The sequence below is a fragment of the Syngnathus floridae genome, chromosome 7 (genome assembly GCF_059516105.1).
Source record: "Syngnathus floridae isolate MCC-2025c chromosome 7, RoL_Sflo_1.0, whole genome shotgun sequence".
NCBI lineage: Eukaryota > Metazoa > Chordata > Actinopteri > Syngnathiformes > Syngnathidae > Syngnathus > Syngnathus floridae.
The window spans coordinates 9,197,194-9,213,669 of NC_142419.1; the positions used below are offsets into that span (position 1 = coordinate 9,197,194).

General features: G+C 39.0%; 2 protein-coding genes across 2 annotated transcripts; both read left to right on the forward strand.

The window, feature by feature from the left end:
* The first annotated feature begins 1,211 nt into the window (after positions 1-1,211).
* rbm7 (RNA binding motif protein 7) lies at positions 1,212-3,778 on the forward strand. The gene is made up of 4 exons (XM_088381829.1): positions 1,212-1,430; positions 1,782-1,944; positions 2,912-2,978; positions 3,089-3,778. Exons 1-4 carry the CDS (start codon positions 1,338-1,340, stop codon positions 3,351-3,353), a joined length of 588 nt encoding a protein of 195 aa, XP_088237955.1. The 5' UTR covers positions 1,212-1,337; the 3' UTR covers positions 3,354-3,778.
* A 2,023-nt stretch (positions 3,779-5,801) lies between these two features.
* On the forward strand, positions 5,802-15,778 carry barx2 (BARX homeobox 2). The gene is made up of 4 exons (XM_088381818.1): positions 5,802-6,255; positions 10,819-11,137; positions 13,627-13,711; positions 14,488-15,778. The coding sequence occupies exons 1-4, from the start codon at positions 6,069-6,071 to the stop codon at positions 14,794-14,796; spliced, it is 900 nt and encodes a 299-aa protein (XP_088237944.1). The 5' UTR covers positions 5,802-6,068; the 3' UTR covers positions 14,797-15,778.
* Positions 15,779-16,476: the final 698 nt, after the last annotated feature.

Genomic DNA, 16,476 nt, shown 5'->3' on the forward strand with positions numbered 1-16,476 from the left:
AATGTTTAAATAAAAAAATAATCAACAGTGGCAACAAAAGTTGTACTTAATTGCACTTTAATTACCTCTGGATGGATGGCAAAAACATAATAGTGTGAGTCACTTTGTCAAAGAGACTTCAAATATATTAAATCAAGAAGGCAACAGCTTGCAGCCAGATTGCATAATTCATCAATTAGGCTTAAATTGTTAAAAATGCAGTCAATATACAACCCGTAGCTCTCTTACTTGAGCTTCATCGTGCCAAAATCAGTGCAGTCCCTGAGGCGTGAAGAAGAAATTCATTATACTTTGAAAGGATTAAAGAAAAAAAAAGTAGAGACACCAAACCCCATCTAATTACGGTGGAAGCTAAGCCTCTCATGCCACTTGGTTGACCTCCACTGTAAGTGATGTCACAAATATCAGGAGCACTTGGTTCCAGGCATTTGAGCCACTAACAAAATCAGACAGTGTTTAAAAAGCTGGGAAGGAGGGGGGAAAAAAAACACATGGAACACTCATCAATGTGCAACAGCCAAGCCAGACAAAAAAAAAAAAAAAAAATGGAATTAAAAACTTGTTAATCTTGTTAAAATCTTCAATATATCAAGGTTCAAATGTAGGCAATAGAGTGATGCCATTCTGCTCCTTGACTACTATTGAGGAGCTCTTGAGAATGGAACAGACCCCACACCCAAAATCCTGGTCTGGAGCCATATTAACGTTGCAAACTTTTCACTTATTTAAAATGGCCTGGACACATTCACTCAACACAGAACAACATTTTCTGAAAGTTTGACAAACGTGAGAATTATCTTTTTTTTTTTCTTCGCCCCCTCCCAAAAAATGTGTTTCCAATCATTAAAACTCCTCAAGCTGTATGATTTTAACATTTGCTACATTTTGTTGATAGTATTTTTTTATTAATAGTATCCCCTAGACAGCGGCAATAGAAAGGACCAACATTTTAGCATTCTTTTTGCCAAAATAATGAGGAATATATCAAATAAAACCCCTCAAAAAATCAATGACGAACTGTGAAAAATTCTAAAATCTGGTGGTGTGAGTGTGGAATAACCCTATATTTAGTTGTTACAAAAGATTCTCAAAAACAATTGGCAATACATTTTTAATGAAGTAGTTGTGTCAAGCATCGCATTGATCACCCGGCACAGCAGGTGGCAGTAATGCACACTTATAGAAACAATTACGCTATTATCTTAGAGCGAGAAAGACAGTGGCAAAGGTCCCCTTCGAACATGACGTCACAGGCCTAGTTTCGTTTGTATCAAAGCTTTTGATAAACTTGTGTTTGTTAGCATCTCCTGCAGTAGGGCCAAATTAGATACATTACGATGGGGATCGAAGACGAAGCTGACCGGACGCTTTTTATAAGGAATTTGGATATACGAGTGACGGAGGAGCTTCTATTCGAGCTTTTCTTACAGGTAATGTTTTACTTGCAAGACGGCTTTTGCTAATCCCTTGCGAGTTCTGGCTGCCTTGCACCATCCTGCCGATCGAAAGAAGTCCTCAAATGACACAGTTAACGATAAATGCCTTCGCTGAAAAAATACTTCGCTTTCAAAGTTAAAATTTAAGAGTGCAATCCAAGCAATTGAGAATCATGTTTATCATTTAAACTATGTTACCCAAACATGCTAGCATCAGCTAGCAAAACATGCTAGCACCGGCTAGCAAACATCCTAGCATCAGCTAACAAAACATGCTAGCTTCGGCTAGCAAAACATGCTAGCAGCAGCTCTTTAGCCACAACTTTAACAAAACTCTCTCAGCAGGCAGGACCTCTCATCAAAACCAAAATTCCAAAAGACGGCTATGGCAAACAGAAAACGTTTGGCTTTGCCGTGTACAAACACGAGGAGTCGGTGCCGTATGCCATGCAGCTTCTAAACGGAACGTCGCTGTATGGTAGAACGATCCATGTGCAATTCCGTTCAGGTATGTTACGTTTGCGCAAAAGTCGTTTTTTTTTTTTTTTTTCTTCCCACACACAAATTACGCTGGTAATTCTCCAGTTCAAGTTGCATTGGAAGCATTACAAGCACCCAGCCACCAAGCAGATGAAGTGGTAACCGTGTCTCGAGTTTTCATCGTGTCTCGAACTCATTCAGAATAAAAAGTTACTTGTTTTGTGTGACGTAATTTAAACCTTTTGAAGGGGGGGGGGGGGTATTCCTTTGAGCTTAGTCTGTGATCTTCCCAGAATAGAAATTTGTCTAACATAAAAAACAAATTCATCTTAAACCGGATGCAAGTCTACACATCGACGTATTATCAGATATTCCATCAGCCATGCAGAAATTGAGTTAGGAAATGACATTTTCGTTGCAGCACATAAATAATGCACCTGAAGCATTAATATGAACCGCAACATAGATATATTTTAAGAAAATGCCTCTTAATCGGAATTTGAGAGGATTTACATGGATGCAGTTCTTAGAATAACGTTTTGCCAGCTATGCATGCTATTTACTTCCTGCGTGCAATGAACTCAGCAACATGAACTAACTGAGTGGTAACTCAAGTGTCGAGTGAAATACTAAATATTAATAGTATTAAAATAGTATTTAGTGCTTTCAGTACTACTGGGCACATGAACTAAGAATGCTTTGTTTAGGACTCGTGCTTGTCCCAGAATTGAGGAAATTCCCTTAAAAGAAGGCTATGACAACAGTATAGAAAATGAGACCACTTGTAAAAAGCTACAGCTGCAAATTAAAATGTTATCCAATAAATTGAAAATGTCCTATGATGATAGCCCTATAGTTGTAAATCAAGGTACCACTCTATCTTGAATTACTATTTAAAAGTACGTGTGAAAATATAGTACTGTATTTACAGTAGCATGTCTATTTGGTAAGATTCTATCTGCAACTAATGGCAATTTTTTTTATACCCCAATTAGGCAGCACCCACAGCAACAGTAGTGGGAGCACCAGTCCTTCTAGTACTCCTGATCCCCACGGATTGAGGTGAGGCCACCCACTGACAAGTGGTTTAGTTCAAGCCGCTGACACCGGTTCATGTCACATTTTTGTCTGCTTGATGAGGGGCTGAATATTTCATGATGTTGCTTTTACAGGGTGTCTCAGCAGTTCTCATCTCCTCAATACACTCCTCCAAGATCTTTTTTATCCCCTGATAGTCTGCAGAAGCACGCCATGGTAAACTTTTATTTTCGAGACTCCCACAGACAGCAGCAGCAGCAATACAACAGGAACGACTATCACCAACAGAACGCTTGGGGGGGCGGCGGCCGTCACTACGATGGCAGGGGAGGCAGCAGGCACCACGATAACATGAGCGGTAACCGCGGTTATCAAGATAGTAGGTGGAGACGCTACTGATGTAAGAGACGAAAGAGACTTATTTATGATTATGCAGATGATATTGGTATATGCTCAGGTTGTTTTGTACATGAACTGAACAAAAAAAAATCTTAATCTTTTCTTTTGTCTACTTTTATAATACTTTTAAATCTCATGTGACTTAGCTCACAGATCACATCTGGCCAATAACAGAAATGTGAATCTTGTTTAAGTTGATAGAAAAGGTCATAGCTCACCCTTTTGTATTTGGGGAAAAAAAAAAACGGTGCTCGAAGTATATGTACAGTATTAATGTAAATTCCAAAAACAGAATCCACCAGCACGATTTATAATGCAATGTGAGCCCACTAATTATGTTCCTTTTTATTTTTTTAACCTTCTTTTTGTAAGACAAACTCATAATGTTTTAAAGTGATCATAAATACAAACATTGTTTGGCTTAACATTTGTGTTCTCTTTCATCATTGCACAAACTATTGTACACTGGGGCTGCGTGGAACGCGTGGCCTTATGTGCACCTATAAATGGCCCACTGTGTAACTAATATGCTTGTGCTGTGGGTTAGGAAGTAATCTACAGGTGGCGCCACGCATATCCTTTGAATGAAGCCAATTACCACGGTAAATGTATCCCAGCCACATGATCAGCTTCTACATGTGACCTTTCTATTTAGGATGTTTTCAAGGCTTGATGTGGATTTGTCACCCACTCTCTTCACTCCGCTACGTGCAATTACGTGGAGGTGTTTCTTGTTACCACAACGTGGATGCAGACCAGCTATTCTGGTACAATCCTCCTGGAATAGGAACCGCTTTGATCTGATGGATCTAATGTTTCTAGCGTTGTTTTTGCATCCCTGCCCAGGTGTCTCGGCAACAAAGTGATGATCATATCCCATAGCTAAATACGCTAAGGTCATAATCTAGCCTTCCGAAAGTGCTTAAACGCCACCTGGTTGTATACGGGAACAATTAAAGCGTCGGCCTCATGTGGCAAGAAAGGTGCACTTACACGCTTCTGTATGATCTAATCAAATCTATCCTCTGCAGGGTGTTAGGCGGAAGGCCTTTATTATTATTATTATTGTGACACATGTGGTGGTATTAGCTGCTTTAATTGCTTGATCTTGCTGGCGTCTCCTGCTCCGAAGCAGCCAGATTAGGCAGCCTGCTAGCTACTGGGTCCCACTTAAATTCCCCAACATTGCAATAACAAACATCACATACCCAACCTTCAACAACCAGCTTCCAATAAATTATGTTTGAATACCGTGATGAGTGTTCTTCCTGATAGCTGATAGCTAAATGTAGTGAAATTACTACCGGTATTTATGGGTCATAAAAATCTGGTGCACCTACACAATTCATAAATCAAATTAAACTAAACTGTATCAAGCACAAGACTTTTATCTTGTCAGAGGTCTTTTTTTGTTTCTTTTGACAAAATGTTTTTTTTTGTGTGTGTGTTTATAGCTTTATTCCAATTGGACCTAGAGAACTGTTGCACTTGAATTAGACACATACTGGCCACATCATTCGGTACAGTGGTACAATAGTCTCACAATATTCAATATAGAAGCATTAAAAAAATCATAAGTACTTAAAATATTTATTGTGTTTTGTCATTATTTTGTGTGCATGATTACATTGTGCAGCTGTCCCTAATGGAGTGACCACCAAGTCTGTATTATGACTGCAGTAATTTTCTTTAGAGAACATTATTTCATTTTACTTTTTACCTTTAAAATAAGTAACCCTGTCTAGTCAGGGCGTTATTTTTATTATCAAGATCAGAAACCCATTCAAACCATGTAAATGTTAAGCTTCAACTTTTAATTATATCTTTCCGTTGTATTAATTGTTAAAACACCAGTAAAAATCAAATTAAGAGATCAAGAATAATAATGGCTGTTTGAATAATTAGTGATGCTGTAATAACAATGAATTCTTGGTTTTAGTAACATTAGTAATAGCTGTAGTGTATTTTCACAAAATAATCGTGTACCGTATTTAATATGTTGACAATTTTCCCTGTAGAAAAACGCCAAACTACCACAACTTTACAAAAATAATTATGCTCATCATTGAGTCGTACTCTACTTGATTAGAATGGATAAAATGTTGGGAAAAAATGTTTTGGGCAGTGCACAAACATCAATTTTAAACGTTTCCCCTTGAGTTGTTTTATTTTATAGCGGTGTCCAAAAACTCTGAGTACGGTCAAGACGTTTCTTTTTTTTTTTTAAATCGTAATTATCTTGTGCTGGGTTGCATATTACTTCAAATGACAAAATGTAAAATTAATTTCAGTGTTGTATAATAAATAAAACGCAATCAAACTGAATGTGAATCGAGCCTACACTAAACTATTTAGGGAGCGTTCGGATGTGTTCAATTAAATTCTACAAATGAAAAAAAAAAAAGGTACGATCGAAATGAATGGAGCTCGTCGTCCGCGATTGGTTTCAGTCGCGACAGTCCATCAGCGGAGGGCGGGTGCAGATCGAGGAAGCGTGAGCGAAAGAGAGAGAGAATAAGAGGGAAAGAGCTGTGGTGGTTATATACAAGTGGATGAGAGTGAGCGCGTATCTCAGTCCGCTTCATCGCCAACGAATATTAACACAAAATGAGTGTAGCGATAGTCGTAGTGTAGCGAAGTGGTGTGACCTCTCCCCCTCCTCGCTTAAAAAGTCTTCTTGCAGTTATTTCGACCCTTTTCACTCAGGGAGCCAGCATGCACTGTCAAGCCGAGGTGAGGCTTTCATCCCCCGGTCAGCTGAAGGCTGCCAGGCGACGCTACAAGACCTTCATGATCGACGAGATCCTCTCCAAAGAGGCTTGTGATTATTTCGAGAAGTTTTCTCTCTACTCTGTGTGCCCGTCGCTCATCGTCCGACCGAAACCGCTTCACTCTTGCACGGGTAAGGAAAATGTTCATTTAACTCACCTGATTCATTCCTAGAAAGTGTGGGTCGAATTGTGGGTTCAGCGCGCGGCCACTTTTACGCACCTTTATTACGCTCTATCGGCCACTGTAATGCACAGCTTATTTTAATGTTACTCTCGCAAAAATTGATTCATACAGAAGGTGACGTGTTTATTACAAATATTTGGCTGATAAAAGTTGTAAACCAGCTGCTATTAAACAAGTTTCATCGCTGTGCCCACTAATAATTATTGCTTCTATTATATTTCGTCAATTAAACCCTATTTTATTCTACTTGTATACAACTTTTGGTCTCCAATGAAGCCACAAAATTAACTTTAATGTAGACTCACTTGGAGAGGTTATAGATCACGCCTGTATATCTGAACATCGCTTTTGATTTGGGGCGTCTGATGATATGAGAAAGTTAGGTGAAGTTATGTTAAGTAATTATAGCTTATGGCATCTCACTAAAATTCAAAAATTAAAATGACTTTAATGTTTTAATTAAGACTAACAAATATACATTAATTAAAATTATTCAACTTCAAATGATTTCTTAAAATGTGAAGAAGGGCAATAAAAACAGGAAGGATCATAGGATAGATAGATAGATAGATAGATAGATAGATAGATAGATAGATAGATAGATAGATAGATAGATAGATAGATAGATAGATAGATAGATAGATAGATAGATAGATAGATAGATAGATAGATAGATAGATAGAACAATTCATGAACGGGGGTCTTCCAAATATTGTAGCTTCCATGCAGTCAAAGTCTACTGCCTGCTCCACTAACCATTAAATATAATTGCTCAAAGTCTGCAATAATAACTGGTGCAACTTGATGATGACAGTGGTGATGGGTGGGTGGGGGATACAAAAATAGGAGGGGTGATCCCCTCATCCTTGTGATATGGTGTATGCGGGAGAGCATTAATACTGGCACCACACGCTCCGATGGATACAGTAACCTGCTTTGGGGCACTGGAACACAGTGCCCACTTATTTGGAGCTGCGGGGTGCGAGACACACTATATTCTTCAACATCTATTGCCTTTAGTGCTTGATATAGAAGCTGTCAGAGTGATGTGGGCCTCAGCAGTGAAAGTTTTGCACTGAATCGTTGAGGGCTTGATGGGTGTCATGACCACCTATTACCAGCAGATGCCACTAAAGCTCACAGGTGTCAAAGAACCCGACAGTTGCAACTGATAACCAATTGTTGCTTTTGGATTGCTTATCTGTTTCCCAGCCAGTTCTTCAGTGTGGTTTCTTTTTTTTAACACAAATGCTAAATGGATTAGGCATTTTAAAAAACAAACAACATAATGGAAGCATGCAATATTTTATAAGGGAGAGTTGGGCCAAAGCTTTTAGCTGAACATCCTCTGTGGCCCAATTTCACTTGTCAGCATGGTGAAAAATCCTATCAAAACAAGAAAAGTGTGTTTGTGCATGCATTCACATGTGTGCACTGGCTTTTGTACAGGCTCAAAGTGAAATCCAAGCCAGCAAAAGAGTTTTCATCCCATCTTAAACCCCAAATCTGTGTCAGACAATAAAGGTTCCTATTAAGCATAATGCTGCCTTGTTAGACTTGATTACACCCATGTCAACACATACAGGCAAGTATGCACGCACGCACACGCACATGCACATGCACACGCACTCGCACTCGCACTCGCACATACACATACACATACACATACACGTACACACACACGCACACATGCATGCACACGTGCCCACACGCACACATGCACTTTCCATTTAAGATTAACTTTGATCAGCGAACCACACAACCAACCACAGTAAATAACTCAAGACCTATTCATTTATCTGAGACACATTGTTTTGTGTTTTATAGTTGTTTAACGACAGTCTGCTTCCTCACTTAGGTTGAGGCTTTTCAAATAAAACATTAATTCAATCAAAGAGGAACTTTTTCTGAAACCTTATAGAACAATTCAATTAAGGCATTATGAGAAAAGTACTTGTAGTAGAGTAAAGGTTTTGTGGCATATCATCATATTTGTTTTTTAATGCCACAATTTTATGCATTTTAGAGAGCGTGACTTCATTAGGATAGTTTCCACAAAATATTTGAATTCAAGCAGAAGATTGCACGGAACAATGCCAAATAAATGATATATTAGACAAAAAAAAAAAAAAACGAATAAGTATAGATGGCATACTGTGTACAGATCAAATATAAATCTTTTACACACAAGCCTGTTCTCACACGAATGTAATCAGTTTATAATTTGTTTTATAACCACCCCCCAAAAAACAACAAACTGTACGTATTTCTATTTTTTTTAAATGTTATTTTTACATACAGAATAAAAATAATTACCTGAATATTTATTTTATCCTTACCAAAATTATATTTCAAAAATTAATAACTGTCATTTTCTTTGCACATGGTTTGATTACACAGAAATATAAGTTTTTCTCACCACCAAAAAAATCTATATTTTATTCTCTTGTTTTTCTTGACAAAAGTAAAAATCCCCAAAAACTTTGTCGATATGTGTTTTAAAATGCATTGGTTACATTGCGCAAAGTTGAAATGCTTTTTGACACGGTCCAACATGCATACACTTGCATTTCAAGCGTACTGCTGGAAAATATTCAGGTCCAAGTGTAACAGACATTTGTTTGTATGTTTCTCTTCTAAATTCTTTAACATGAAGTTAACGAGATTGTACGTGTCCAATGCAGGAAATGTTGTTGATAGTACCTGTAATAAAAAATAAAAAAACTTGAATGTCTTGATCTATTCTTAGCCGTAATGGTTACCGTAAGCATTTCTTACATAGCGACCTTGATTATCAAGCGTATCCGTTGCACGACTGCTCTTTGCAGTTCCTTAAACAGTTTATTTGTAGCCTATTGACAGGACGTGGCGCTTGTCAACAGCGTGTCAAATGCGAGCTCATGCTGTCAGTGGAAAGTCACCAGTGACGTTAACGTTCTCTTCTTTTACGCCTTCTTTGTGTGCCTCCCGCTCAAACGTCAAGCTGACAAGATGTCTTCTCTTTGTCCGCCCCCTCCTGAATAAAATCCCCCTTATGTCGTTCAACAGCCTCGGCAGCAATACGACTCATGTTTATGACTTGATATCGTAAGTGCCAGCGGAGGTGATTCATAGTTAGAAACACATTGTGATAAAATGTAAGTAGTAGCTGTGCACACAAATACAAAAAAAACTATCTTGTCTAGGCCTGTTGTAACAGCATGTTGGAGGATTTGTATGACCTCAGCACCTTAACATGATGTCATCATCAGCCGCAGGTACTGTCTCTGTTTATATGCTTGCGTCCGTGTCTGTATGTGTGTACGTGTGTATGTGTAGAGTGTGTGCATATATGGAGAATGCATGCTCTGCGTGACAACTTCTATTATCGTGTTTGCGCTCTGTTTCTTGTAATGTACATCAGGGCAGGTTATGCAGAATGTAAGCATCTTTATAGGCCTTGCTAGACAAGGCATGCTCATTCTTCCTCTAAGTGGCCCATTTGTCAGCGGAACACTAATACATAAAAAGGCAGATTCGATGTCACGTTGCCGGTGCCGGTGCATTAGTGGATAAGTGGGGGATTTGTGTTCACCTGCCACAAATGTGTGTGTATGAGTGTGTATAAGCTATCCGTTTATTCATTTTTGTCTTGGGCTTGTCATCACAAGGGTCACGGGTGGGCTGGCGCCTATATCAGCTCTCTTTGGGGGTCCACCCTGGACTGGCCCATAGTGTCGACCTCATAACCTCTTGACTGCGAGGCAGACGTGTTAAAAACTCCTGCGCTGTGCTCTCTGTGTGAGGGTGTGTTTGTGCGTGTGTACATACATTTCATCTTGACAGCAATAACCCGATGCAGAAATGGACCGTCAGTATTACAAAGCCACAAAGTTCCAGTTTGCTTGGAGGATGACTGTTACTCTGCTGTTCGTCGGGCCGTAAAGATGTTTCTGGCAGATACCGTTTGACATTGACTTTCATTGAACCGCCACATTCATTCAGTTAAACCTCTTGCTTGCCCTTTTCCCTTCCCTCCCACTGGCTCCAGACAAGTGTTACTTTTTATTGATTCTGGCGTCTTGCTGCTTTGTGTGTGCTGATAGAGGGCAAGTTTGACTGTGTGCACTTGCATGACTGCATATAAAAGAAGAGTGAGCGATCACAGGAGAGAGGGGTAAAATGAGTTTATCAGATTAGCTTGTTTTTTTTTCTTACAGCTCATTCAGTGTGGGTGTGTACATCATTCTGTCATATTTAACATCCTCTGCAAAATAATCATTCATGTGAAGGGTCAAGGGGAGCGGTGTAAAACACAAGACTGCGTCATCGGGGTCAGTGCCCTTTACAAGAGTGAGGTCAAGAGGAAAACACTTTTCATAGAAAATGCTGGGCAATTAATAATTGAGCAATTACACGCGGTCGATAAGGAATAAGAGCTTCCTTAAAACTCACAGTGACCCTGCTTTATTAGTTGGTATATGTCACTTACATACTGTGCGTGTATGTGTGTGTGTGTATGATTTCTCAGGGTCGTCGTTGCGTGCCTACCCGCTCCTCTCGGTCATCACAAGGCAGCCTCCAAACCACCTAGGCCACCACCTGCCACACACGCCACCATCCCCCAGTGGAGTGCCACCCCACCTTCCCCTGCTGTCACCGCAGCACGGCCGAGGCTCCGAGCCGTCGCCCAGCCAAACGCCTCTCAGTATCAGCAGCGACTCAGAGACAGAACGCAGCACACCCCGCCTGAAAAAGCCCCGTCGCAGCCGCACCATCTTCACTGAACTGCAGCTGATGGGCCTGGAGAAGAAGTTCCAGAAGCAGAAGTACTTGTCCACACCTGACAGGTTGGTTTAGTAAATAATAATAAGAGACTTCACTCTCTTTCACTCTCTCACTTACACAGATGTCCCACCAAAAAGATAACGTGTTTGTTTTTACTCCTAGATGATGTTTTCTTTCAAACAAATATTTCAGTTAGATTTACATGCAATGGTCATTTATTGTACCTTGGCAGGAAACTAACACACCCAGTGTGTGACACTCTTTCCTCCTGAATACAATCAAAGCCTCCTACTTGTTTACCTGGTATCAATTTTAAACTTAACACTTTTGTGGAGCCCAGCATGGCCGTTTCCATTTACAAGCCACCTTCAAAGAAGTCAGACAAGTGTACTACTGCACCATGAGTGCAGTTTGCTTACTTTCCAGAAATAAAGCTACGTTATACACTTTGCTCATGGTGCCAATCCAAACTGAGCATTTGGAGTTATGCAAAGACATGATGCATGTATAGGTGTAGCAAATGCTTTTACCAGTAATCATCAACATACAACAGACACAGCTCTAAAAACAAAAGCAAACAAAAACATTCTACTCAACCTGATGCAGGAGCATTTTAATGGGCATACATGCATCACTCAAATGTGGTATTTTGATAATCAGGATACCTGGCATAGAGTACATTTCAAAAATATAACACATACACATGCACACATCTTCACAAAGCCGCAAACGCAATTATCAAGACGTGGTTAAGCTAATGTCGTAATTTTTTATTTGTCCCGTGGGGAATGTCTCGCGTAATGTGAATTTTGGCTGAGCCAGAGAATTACCTCAGCATTCTAGTTCAGACAAGAGTAATGTTTTCACCCCGGAGCTCTTAAATGGTAAAATAAAGAAAAGGGGGGGGGGGGGGGGAGAAACATGGCCGCATTCATGAAAATGGGGACGGTGGCCAACGCAAACAAATGTTAAAGTGAATTACTACAGATCTTTCAAAAACCTGCAGGTGTATATTAAAAACTCATAACTTTATACAACAAAATGACGTAAGTCATGCCTTTTTTTTACCTGCAAATCCACGCTGTCTGACAGACAATATTTAAGTTTTGATGTAAAGTTGGAAAATATTTTACCATTTAATTGTTGGATGGATAGATAGGTAACAAAAACACCTTTATCTTCCTGCGTACATTCATGCTTGAACATTGATTTTGACGTGTGGCTCTATTAAAGTGTGTCTAATCATAATTGGGAAGAAATCCCAAAATGTAATATTAAATATCTCATTTTAACTTGGCCAGAGGTGTTGGAAAAGTCACCATGGCTCGTCTTAGATCACATCGCCAACGGCAAAACAACTCAGTGAGCAAACCCCCCTTTTGTGTACGCATGGCTGAGCCACAATTTTGTCTTGACAATAATATTGCATTCCAGCACTGATATGAAGATTAAAAAAGCACATCTTAATAAGCCCATGAAAGGTCCAATACAGTATACAAAAACATTACATCAAAAAAAGTATATTTAAGCTTTCTTGTTCTGTTTCCATGCAAGCAGACGTAGCCACATTGTACAAAGATCCGTATCCATCATCGTCGTTATTTTGCTCTTCATCATACCCACAAAAAAAAGCAAAACTTGGAAGTGAAGTTGATTCTTCTTATATATTTTCGATATGCATGCAGTGAAACATTACATGAATGGTCAGAGCTATGATGATGAAATCTCACAATTTAAAATGGTTTCAATCTTACTATCATCGATACTGTTTTACTCAGTGCTGAATCGGTATGACACAATGTCTCTTTTGTTTGAACATCTACGAAGTCTTGAAACAGACACGGTTTTGTCTTTGAGCAATAATGATTTTATGCAGTCTTTCTGCCGTCATCGTCATTAGCATCATGGCAACAGCAATAATTACATTAGGTTACACCCAAGACTAAATGGTTAGTGACAGCCCCAAAGGAAGTAGTTAGTAAATAAATACACTCAAACTATTTCCGCAAAACAAAGGGCCTTTAGTTAGTGAGGTGTTTCATCTTACAGTTATTTCTTGTTTTCTTTCAATTTGGACACAGTATAAAAGTACCACACACACTCCCACATAACCGCACACACACAAGCATAATTGGTCGGATTTCCTGTTTCCAAAAGACTTTGAGAAGAGTAGAACAAGAAAAAGTCTCATTTTCAGATAAGCATTTCTCCCCTTCTTAAATGAAAGGCTATCAGATTACACGCCAGCCAGTAGCCTTGTTAGTCATGGACCAAACACATGTGGTGGATGCATTCACTATTTCTCCAAGCAGCCACTTACCACATTACTGATCTGGTTGCAGATGTTTCAAGCGCTGCAGATCTAAGACGTTTCTCACTTGCTAGCTTTGATGCAAGATTCAAAGTCAGTGTGTTTCAAAGAAATTGCACTCCTGGTTGTGTCAATAAAATCAATGCATTCACTTCATTAGGGACTCTAACTGTCATTCAAAACAGGGCATTACTCTATTGGTTTTAAGACAGCAATTGTGATCATTTAATTTTCTTTCAGGTTAGACTTGGCACAGTCTCTTGGTCTCACACAGCTTCAGGTGAAGACATGGTACCAAAACAGGCGCATGAAGTGGAAGAAGATGGTAAGTGTATATTCTTTCATTTGCTTCTACTGTCTAATTTTGCCATTGGAAATAATGCAGCGGTAAATAAAACTGTGAGCATTGTAAAACATGTGCTTCATTTTTTTAAAGCAACATTTTAACTGCTGTAAGTTAACTTGAACAGAAACAATCCGGATACTTCTGCGTGCACCAAAACAAAAAAAGATCAACCCAGTCTAGTTCAATTTACAATTCAATGGTTGTTGTCATTCTCCCCTTTGCTTCATGTGGCATAGAAAATATAAAGAAGCAAAATGTACTCTGACTTTATCAAATAATTTTTTTGTATTGTTACTAAAGAGATAAATAATAATGTAAATTAAATATTTAAAAAATAATATTAGTGCCATATATATAGCGTAACTTCAAAGGCATATTTTAATACATTTTGGTTAATTTTCGAAATTGTACAAGCTTTTGGGCATTTGACTTTAGAGATTCCACTGTCTTCCTTGTTTTTAATGTGTTAAGTGGACAGATTGAGGTAATCAAGACGCACTTGTGGGGGGGCAGGGTCGAAGGAGAACGTGATGTGTGAGTGATCATGGTAATGACAAAAGTGAGCAAACACATTGTCAAAAAGGGTCGGGTCAATAAGTGAGATTGTTGACTCCAAAGATAAATGGGTGCAAAAAGGCTATCCAGCAGTCATATGTCTTCTCTTAATGACTATATACCTCGAGCATTCACCGCCTTTGACGACTGAGGCCATTCATTACAAGAACAGCCCACAGAGATGATGTGTGTATTTGTAGGTACTCAAAGGAGGTCAGGAGGCACCAACCAAGCCTAAAGGCAGACCCAAGAAGAACTCAATTCCCACTACTGAGGAAATAGAAGCTGAGGAGCGGCGGATGAAGCAGGAGGAAGAGGAGAAGCTGAGAAAGACAGAAGGAAATGCCACGCCGGCTCACGAGGAAGAAAAGGCGCCTCAGCTGGATCCCGAAGTGTGTGGCTCTGTGCCAAACGACGCTCCGCAAAGTCAGAATGCAGCGAGGCCGATGGAGGGCGATGATCGGGCAATGCCTCTCCTAATACCCTCAGAGACTCATGCAGAGAGCTAAGCAACACGAACACAACCAAAGACTCATACCCGCCCCAAAGCCTGCAAACAAATTATGCCTCAGGGTCACTGTAGACAAAGGTGTTGTGCTGTCAGAGGAGCTACACAAACGTTCGGGAGTGAAAATCCACTCATTAAATCATTAAATATAAACAACACTTTTTTCCCCTTTCATGATAAAAAAACAACACTTTTTATTCCTTTGTATTTGACCTAATTCCGTTTAGTCTTTATTCATACGGCGCATTTCACAACAGCTGCTGCTGTAACAAAGCGCTTTACGTATAACACAATGATATAACCACAAAGACAGTGAAAACAGTAAATTCAAACTCAAATACGGTGGTGATCCTTCAATTGATGGAGTGTGGGAGTAAAAACAAAAGTGTATATAATGTATTATTGCTGAGTGTAAATCCCTATTTGCAGTTCATGTACTTAGTGGAAGAATTCTGTGGACGGCTGAACAGATTGAAATATTAACCTAAAATGTAGCAACTGCAGCACAAGTTATGCATTTGTCTGATTTATTGTGCTCCTTTGAGACAGCTTCTGCCCAGTCTAAACTGACCTTTAGGCTCGGAAGGTGAAGTTGATGTAAAAGTACATCTGTTTCTTTTCCCAATTGCAATTGTGCAAAGTAATTCATGGTACTATCCCAAATAGGCCTTAACTCGTCACAAGTGATATTTATGATAGAATGAATTGATTTATGTCACCAATATTGATTTCGCCAAGCTGCCTCACGTGATACATGTGCCAAAATGTTAGGATTTGCCTTACTGTGCTGTAACTAGACTATATAGCATTATTTCTCAGCAAAAAAAAAAAAAAAATCAGAAATGCTCCAGTGCCTTGTTGTTTTCAGAGGGAAGCAAATATATTTTAGTTTCTTTCAAACATGTCATTTGAGTTCTTCTTGGAAGATTTACAGTACATATTTGTTAAACATTATACCTGCAAATACTGTAGAAATGTGTAAATTATAAGATATATGGTCCTTTTTATATCTATATATACAACAGTATTTTTAACTGCTGTTTGAAATTTGGATTATTAAAATAGTTTCTATGTCTAGTGTTGCAGCCGCCCGGGATCTTTTGCTTCTCTTGCGGTGTCACGACGGCTCCTCTTTCTGCCTCAAAAGCCATTAGGAACTTTTAAGCTGTCAGAGATTCTCCAAAGAAATAAATCACAGCCTCTTTGCCAAAGATTCATTGCAACATTTAAAGTGTCAGACGTTTTCAGCCTGCAGGCTTTTGCTATCTTGAACTGTCTGCAACTGACTATGCTTCAAATGTTTTTGCTGCCTTGCAAGCATTTTTGTAGCTTGATCATGAATCCAACACATGTCTTTTGAATTGTTTCATATGAAAAATGCAGTATTTTTCTGATGTAAATAATGCTGATTTGCTGAGCTCATTTTTCCTTCTTTCAGGTTTGTGTGTTTATAGATTTAAATACACGTATTGGAAACAAACAAAAGTTTCTTTAATATTATTGTGGCTGCTTTGAGTTTTCATAGATTGAGTTCTGTTTTTACATTTAAACCTCATGAATACTATTAAAGCAACACCAGGGATTAATTGTTTGTATCAAATTTTTGTTTGGCTGAATGCTTTATGACTGTGTTTTACGCTGTTGTTGAGGTTATTATGGTAAAAATGTGGACCCAAGTGCA